This window comes from Anolis sagrei, chromosome 10 (genome assembly GCF_037176765.1).
Source record: "Anolis sagrei isolate rAnoSag1 chromosome 10, rAnoSag1.mat, whole genome shotgun sequence".
In the NCBI taxonomy this organism is placed as follows: domain Eukaryota; kingdom Metazoa; phylum Chordata; class Lepidosauria; order Squamata; family Dactyloidae; genus Anolis; species Anolis sagrei.
In genome coordinates, this window is record NC_090030.1 from 10,480,203 (window position 1) to 10,488,920 (window position 8,718).

The 8,718-nt window shown below is 37.7% G+C and overlaps 1 protein-coding gene across 1 annotated transcript; it reads right to left on the reverse strand.

Moving 5' to 3' along the window:
* Positions 1-1,436: 1,436 nt before the first annotated feature.
* RBMX2 (RNA binding motif protein X-linked 2) lies at positions 1,437-7,345 on the reverse strand. Its single transcript, XM_060756348.2, has 6 exons — positions 7,274-7,345; positions 4,214-4,329; positions 4,067-4,118; positions 3,294-3,423; positions 2,165-2,345; positions 1,437-2,012 (listed from the first exon to the last, which is right to left on the reverse strand). Exons 1-6 carry the CDS (start codon positions 7,276-7,278, stop codon positions 1,630-1,632), a joined length of 867 nt encoding a protein of 288 aa, XP_060612331.2. The 5' UTR covers positions 7,279-7,345; the 3' UTR covers positions 1,437-1,629.
* Between the last annotated feature and the right edge of the window lie 1,373 nt (positions 7,346-8,718).

Genomic DNA, 8,718 nt, shown 5'->3' on the forward strand with positions numbered 1-8,718 from the left:
TAAATAAATGTCTATAATTTAAAGACTGTTAGTAGCCTGCTAGGGATTGTGGGAGTTGAAGTCCAAAACACTCTAGACTACACCAGGCATGGGCAAACTTTGGCCCCTCCAGGTGTTTTGGACTCCAACTCCCACAATTCCTGGCAGGCTACCAGGCCGAAGATTGCACATGCCTGGTCTACACTGATGGCTTCAAGGAATGTCAGATTTACACTCTGCAAGTCAAGAAGACCTGGCACTCCCCAAGTTACAAACAAGATCGGTTCTGTAGGTTTGTTCTTAAGTTGAATTTGTGTATAAATCAGAATATGTACATTTTTAACTGTAATATGGGTTGTTGTGTGTTTTCTGGGCTGTATGGCCATGTTCCAGAAGCTATGCTAATGTTGTTCATTCGTTCAGTCGTCTCTGACTCTTCGTGACCTCATGGACCAGCCCACGCCAAAGCTCCCTGTCGGCTGTCACCACCCCCAGCTCCTTCAAAGTCAGTCCGGTCACTTCAAGGATGCCATCCATCCACCTTGCCCTTGGTCGGCCCCACTTCCTTTTACCTTCCACTTTCCCCAACATCATTGTCTTCTCTAGGCTTTGCTGTCTCCTCATGATGTGGCCATATTGTATATACATATAATATATAATATGTGGTATATTGTATATACATATAATATTTATTTATTTATAATATTTATAATATAATGTAATACAATATAATACTAAGGTAAAGGTTTCCCCCTGACATTAAGTCCAATCATGTCTCACTCTGGGGTGTGGTGCTCATCTCCATTTCTAAGCTAAAGAGCCGGCGTTGTCCATAGACACCTCCAAGGTCATGTGGCTGGCATGACTGCATGGGGTGCCGTTACCTTCCTGCCAGAGTGGTACCTATTGATCTACTCACATTTGCATGTTTTCAAACTGCTAGGTTGGCAGAAGCTAGGGCTGATAACGGAAGCTCACGCTGCTCCCTGGAATCAAACCTGCGACCTTTCGGTTAACAAGCTCAGCAGCTCAGCGCTTTAACCCACTGCGCCACTGGGGGCTCCATAAGATAATACTAATACTAATATAATACGAATACTACTACTAATATGATATTATAATTATTTTTTTATATTACATATAATATTACTAATAATATTACAATATAATGGTATAGTACAAAATAATAATATTTAATGCTGATATTGTACTATGCTAATAATATACTATATTGTATGTGTGTGTATGTGTGTGTGTGTGTGTGTGTGTATATATATATATATATATATATCTTGTAAGCTGCTCTGAGTCCCCTTCGTGGTGAGAAGGGCGGTATATAAATGTCGTAAATAAATAAATAAAGATTATTATTATTATTAAAATTGGATGTCTGTAACTCAGGGACTGCCTGTAGTTCTAAACAAATGTATTTGTCCCAGATTTGAGGGGAAAAACAATTGATCTCAGACTACTGCTTTATGTATAAAATGAAAGAGATGGTCAATCAGATGCTCACATTTTCTCCTTTCTGAGGAGGCAAAGTCCAGCCCAAGAGTCAACCCCATGCTTCTGCTAAAGTTTTAGTCCAGTCTGCAGAGTGGCCTCTCTCCCGCTGAACTGCTGAGGCCACCATGACGTGTCTGCAAAGGCTTAATAGCCACCTGAGGCCTTCTTCTCCTTTGACGGCTTCCCTTTGTCCTCCCCTCGGTCTCGAGAACTTCTGCTTCCAGCACCTTGAAGCCTCTCTTTTGGGGCATCGAGTGTCTTGTGCTTCTCTTCCCTTTGAGAGGCGCCTGGTTCGTGCCTGCCCCGATCTGTGCCTCCTCTTTCCCGGGACCTCTCTCTCTCCCGCTTGTGTTTGTGCCCCGAGAGGCTGCTCCAGTTTGGCTGACTCCCAGAAGCATATCGCTCATAGCCTGGATCTTCCTTCTCTTCTTTGATCCTGGTTTTAGGAGGCGGCACGTCTGCAAGCGGTTCTTCTTTCACGCGTTTCCGATGCTCCTTCTTCTCTTTCTTTTTCTTCTTCTTTTTCTCTTTGGAAAGAGTGAAAAGCATTGCAATCAAAAAGGGTTTTCCACAAATATCCTTGCCCCAAACCCCTCTTTACCTTCTTGGGACTTTCCATGAATCAGAAACAGGGAATTTCTATTGAGCTTAAAACTGCATTAATGGAGAAAACGATCACCTTTTTTGTGTTTCTTCACTTCCACCTCATTCTCTTCGGAGGATTCAGATGAACTCGGAGGAGGCGTTTTAACACCACATCCTTTCTCTCTGAGTGTTTTTGTAACTTCATCAATATCCTCAGAATCTTTTGGTGGACGATAATTAGCAACATGATCTACTCGAATAGTCCTTCCTTTTATCTGTGAATACAGAAAATGACAGTTATTTAACAGCTTTATGGCTGTTGTGGTATTGTACTGAGCAATGCTCTGCTGATGAAACTGCACCAATCATGTACCATATATACTCGAATATAAGCTGAGTTTTTCAGCCCCTTGGCTTATACTTCAGTCAAGGTTATTTATTATTTTACTCTGTTAATATTATTTTTATTACATTTATTATTTTAATAATAATAATAATAATAAACTTTATTTGTACCCCGCCACCATCTCTCCAATGGGGACTCAGAGCGGCTTACATGAGGCCAAGCCCAAACATAAAATAAAACCGAAAACACAAATAATAAACAATAACAATGTAATTACATAAAACAAATGAAAACATAGCAATATAAAATTACAATAAGCACAATCACAATGACAATGGGCAAGCTACATGTAATGGATAAAAGAAAGGCTGATTAAAAGCATATTAAAAACTCAGGCGAGATAAAATAGAAACTGATTTGCTCATTATAGTGGAGGTCGTGGAACCAAGCTTTCCCATAAGGGGGGAATATACTCGAATGACAAAAAACGTTGAAGCTGAACACTAGTGTGAAGATGTAAATCTATTCATCAAATGCGCAGCGGAAGAGCCAGGTTTTAAGGTTCTTTTTAAAGGTTTCTAGGGTAGGGGCTTTCCTAATCTCTTCAGGAAGTGAGTTCCAGAGTCAGGGAGCCACTCTATTTATTATTATTGCATTTCCATTATTTTACTCTATTATTATTTTATTGCATTTATTATTTTTCTCTATTTATTATTATTATATATCCATTATTTTGCTCAATTATTTTATTGTATTTTTTCTTTTTTTTACATTTATTATTTTACTCTATTATTACTGTTATTATTACTGTTATTATTGCATTTCCTTCATTTTACTAAATATATATAGTACTTGGTTTGCCAGACAGATCACCCACCTTTATCCCGTTGAAATTATCAACTGCAAGGATGGTGCTTCGCTGATCTTCATAGCAAATGAAGCAGAAACCTTTGGATTTCCCTGTCTTCTTGTCACGAACCAGGTTTATGTTCACAATCTCCCCATATCTGCAGAGAAAGGCAGTAACTTCAACTTTTCCACTTTCAAAAAAAGACCAAGCAGAGTCAGTTTAACAAAACACAAGTGCTAACATACAAAGCTTCACAACATTTTCTGATAGCAATGTGGTCAAAAAGCAGATTCCGAAACTTGTATTTGCTAAATTATTATACCTACAGCTAAAAGAATATTTATTTTGCATATTGCATATTGAGAAACCCTACAATATGCATTTACCTGAGGGTCAGTCCTATTAAACTCAATGTGTCCTGAATTTGGCCCTGCCCAGCGAAATCTTTTTTGTTTTAATGTCTGATTTCATATTGTTGTGTTGCTTATTAAATTGTTTTGCATTTTATGTATTTTATTTTTTGGTTTTATTATGTTCTTGTGTTATATTGTTGTGCATTGTATTGATGGGCGTGGCCTCATGTAAACTGCCCTTGGGGGAGATGGAGCGGGGTATAAAGTTTTTTTTATTATTGTTATTATTATTATTATTATTGCACTAAGATTTTTTTAATAATCATGCAAACTATATCTATCTATCTATCTATCTATTTAATTGCTGTTTACTTTGATTTTATGGGAAACATTATTAAAAATCTTAAATAAACATAATCTTGGTGTATTAGACCTATTTTTACTTACTGTGAAAATACACAGATAATATCCCCTTCTGTCAGTTCATATGGCAACCCCCCTAGAAAAAAAGAGAAGACATTAATAAAGATTTGAATTTTAAAAACACAAAGATAATTCAATGTAATTATCATATTCCAAGAACATGGCACGCACCCACAAACACCCAAGCGCTATCGCTGTATTCCGAATGCCAGGAAACCTTATCTTGCACTCCCAGCTGTGCTTCACGTTCATTCAGTTCGTTGATCAGCTTCACCTTAGTAAGTGGGCTAGAAAAGGGTAAAAACAGAAAAGGGGAGCTGAAACCAAAAGCCACACTGCATATCCCACACCTGACTTGGGATAATTGGGGTTCTCAATATTTATATTTATTATGTTAGGATCATAACCTATTGGATAGCAGAATTTCAGAAGCGCTCTTATAGTTTATTGGGTAATGGATGATCACTGGGCGTGTAAATATCTTGTTTCTATTCTATGCTCTCAGCAGACAAAGATTCAAGTAGACTTCTTTACAATACTCATAACTGCATGTATTTAAATATATAGGCACATTTCTTATCAAGTTAAACTTTAAACATTTCAGTTTGTATCTTTAACTTAATAATCTTCAACAGTCTCTTCAAAACTATATCGCTCTGGACAGCTCTCTTTCATAACAGTCTACTTCCAAGGGACTCAAACCTTAACAGTCTTCTAACTTCCTACACTGGCTTCTGTACGCAAGCTGATTCAAGCCTCAACTGTCATTCCTCAACTGCCATCCTTTTAAACTTCATTCTAAGGAGTCACCGAACCAGTCACATGGTCTATAGCCCCTCCCACTGCCTCTAGTACATAAAGCTAAGAAGACTGCAAACCAAAGAAGACATACACTACAGGAAATAAACAACACATTATAAACAGACAAAACATTAAAAAGAGGAAGCTTGAGAAGGTTGCTATCTCCAACTATATTACTTCATTTTCATACCACCCTTTCTCCATGACTCAATTTGCTACATGGCTTTCTATTATGTATTTATTTGCTGAAGGCAACTCAAGGCAGTTTACAGGCGGCACAATTCGATGTCTCCAACAACATAAAACACAATTTAAAACATTCAACCTATAATATAAAATCAAATAAAACGAATAAAAGCATAAGTCCTCAGCGTCTCCTTACTAAAATAATTTTCGACTTGCCTCGTCTAGTCATTCTATGGATCTAGATTTGCCAGTTACACTGCATTTGCAAATGCTTGCTCAAAAAGCCAGGTTTTAACTTTCTATTAACCATGACCCAGGGTGCATCTAAACTACTGAATTAATTCAGTTGACCAGGAGCCGCTGGTGACATAGTGGGTTAAACCCTTGTGCTGGCAGGACTGAAGACTGACAGGCCTGAGGTTCGAATCCAGGAAGAGCGCAGATGAGCTCCCTTTGTCAGTTCCAGCTCCTCGTGAAGGGACATGAAGGGACTACTTATAACTGTTGACGTTATTTTGTAATTTTGTATATTGTATTTTGTGAATTGTTGGGCATCGAATTGTGCCTTTTGTAAGCTGCCCTGAGTCCCCCCTAGGGGGTTGAGAAGGGCGGGGTAGAGGCACCCCAAATAAATAAATAAGTAAATAAGGATGATAAAACATCTGGATGTCCCTGGGCAACGTCCTTGCAGATTGCCAATTCTCTCACACCAGAAGTGACTTGCAGTTTCTCAAGTCACTCCTGACATGAAAAAAAAAGAGTTGACGATAACTGCCATGGCTTATTCTGTGTAATCATGGGAGTTATCATTTGTAAGACTATTAGCCAATAATAATAATAACAACAACATTTTTAATTATGTTTTAATGTATGCATATTTGTATATTTTGAACAGTGTGGTCATACTTTTAATTTAAGCCGTTTTGAGTCTCCTTCAAAAGAGATAAAGTGGGGTATAAATAAACATAAACATAATAATAATAATAACAACAACAACAATAAGAGACACTTGGACCTAATGTGCATGTGTGCTGTAACATTATGTACATGTAAATAATAATAATAATAATAATAATAATAATAATAATAATGTTTTTGTCACACACTTTCCCTTGAGATGGGGTACAAAATGATTTGTTTTACTAACTTGTTATGGTTGATATTATATGTTAATATTTTAAAATGTTTTTATGATGTTGTTGGGCATTGAATTGTTGCCTTGTGAACCGCCTCAAGTTGCCTGCGGGCTGAGAGGGGTGGTATATAAATATAGCAAATAAATAATAATAACAACAACAATACCTTCTCAGTGGTGGCCCCCCACCTGTGGAATTCACTCCCGGGGGAAATCAGAACAGCACCAACCCTCCTCTCCTTCAGGAGGAGGGTGAAGACATGGCTGTGGAACCAAGCCTTTGGGCAACCAGACAATTAGACAATGACAACCAAATAAGACAATCAGATGTGTGAGATCGGCAGGATTGTCGAAATGGAACCAAAACAGATCTTTGAGTTAATTGTACACTGATGGGTAGGAGGAAGTTCCAGGTTTGTATTGTTTTTACTGATTTTATCATTTTACTGATTTTATTGGATAATGTTGAATTGTGGGAATTTGTACTGTTATATTTTTTGTGATGATTGTTTGTGTAGCAGGCGTCTAAGTGCGCCTTGCAGCTGTAAGCCGCCCTGGGTCCCCTTCGGGGTGAGAAGGGCGGGGTACAAGAACCCCAAATAAATAAATAAATATAAATAAATACTGTCAAAGCACAGCAACATAAAACACATACAAGAAAATACATATATTAAAATGCATTGTTTGTTTATTTATTTATTTACCATATTTATATACTGCCCCATTCAACCCGAAGGCGACTCGAGGCGGTTGATAATGATGCATTTGATAATAATGCCTAATGAATGCATTATTATCAAATGCATATATTAAAATGCACCACTATAAATACATATATTAAAACACATCACTATAAAATACTTATATTAAAATGCATTACTAAAATACATATTTTAGAACACATTACTATAAAATACATATCTTAAAAAGCCAAACTGTACAATGATTAAAAATACAGTAAGAATAGAATGCCAATTTAAAATTGCCAAGGTAGGTTAAAGACCTTGTCAAATTTGTCCAACTCCCACAGTTCCATAACACCGAGCCCTGGCAGTTAAAGCGGGCTCAAACTGCATTAACTCTACAGCGTAGATGCACCCAAAACTTACTTCATCTTGGTTTCTCTTCCTGTGTGAGTTTGCGCATGCGCGCTACTTCCCGGCAGGCTTCGGCGAGCGTCAGGTCGCGTCCTCTCTCTGGATAGGTCGAGCCTTCTCCGGGAGCAGCCAATCACGATCGTCCCTTGCCTCGTGCTCTTTGCTGCTTTCACGCGCCGCTTTGGAAGCCGAGATACTGCGCATGCGCAACCGCAGCTTTGTTGATAGTTCCAAAAGGCTGGCAGCTCAGAGATTTCCTTTCTTTTTTTGGCCCTGAAAAGTGTCATAAATGCGTCTAATGCAATTAAATCTCAAACCTCATATCTCACAATAATTAATGCATGTAACTCCTAATATACATTACAACACTGAATTTAATAACTAAGGGTGCGTCTACACTGTAGAATTAATGCAGTTTGACACCACTTGCATTACTATGGCTCAGTGCAATGGGATCCAGTCCCTTCCTAGCAAAAAAGCCATCAGATTTTAACCAAGGTGTGTATTTGATCCTATTTTAATATTTATAGTTTGGAGGGAGAATTTATAATAATTTACAATAAATTTATAATATAATGTAGTATAATTTATTGTATATACATGTAGTATGTATAATATTATAATGTAATGCAATATACTACTACTAATATGATATAATTTTATATTTATATTACATGTAATATTAGTAATAATATTACAATATAATGGTATAGTACAAAATAGTAATATTCAATATCGACATTGTACTATGCTAATAATATAATATATTGTATGTATATATACCTTGTAAGCCGCTCTGAATCCCCTTCGGGGTGAAAAGGGCAGCAGAGGAGGGTGCCCAGAGGAGGGCGACTAAAATGATCAAGGGTCTGGAGAACAAGCCCTATGAGGAGCGGCTTAAGGAGCTGGGCATGTTTAGCCTGAAGAAGAGAAGGATGAGAGGAGATAGGATAGCCAAGTATAAATATGTGAGACGAAGCCACAGGGAGGAGGAGGGAGCAAGCTTGTTTTCTGCTTCCCTGGAGATTAGGACGAGGAACAATGGCTTCAAACTACAAGAAAGGAGATTCCATCTGAACTTCCTGACTGTGAGAGCTGATCAGCAGTGGAACTCTCTGCCCCGGAGTGTGGTGGAGGCTCCTTCTTTGGAAGCTTTTAAACAGAGGATGGATGGGCATCTGTCGGGGGTGCTTTGAATGCAATATTCCTGCTTCTTGGCAGAATGGGGTTGGACTGGATGGCCCATGAGGTCTCTTCCAACTCTATGATTCTATATAAATGTCGTAAATAATAAATAAATAAATATTTGTATATTTTAAATTGTTGGGAGCCACTTTGCATCTCCATGTTAGATCTAACAGCAGAATAGAAATAATAATATAATAATAGTTTTCATTTGATGTTTATGCTAAAAAAATAAATTACTATTGTTTTTATCTAGTCCAACCCCTATCCAT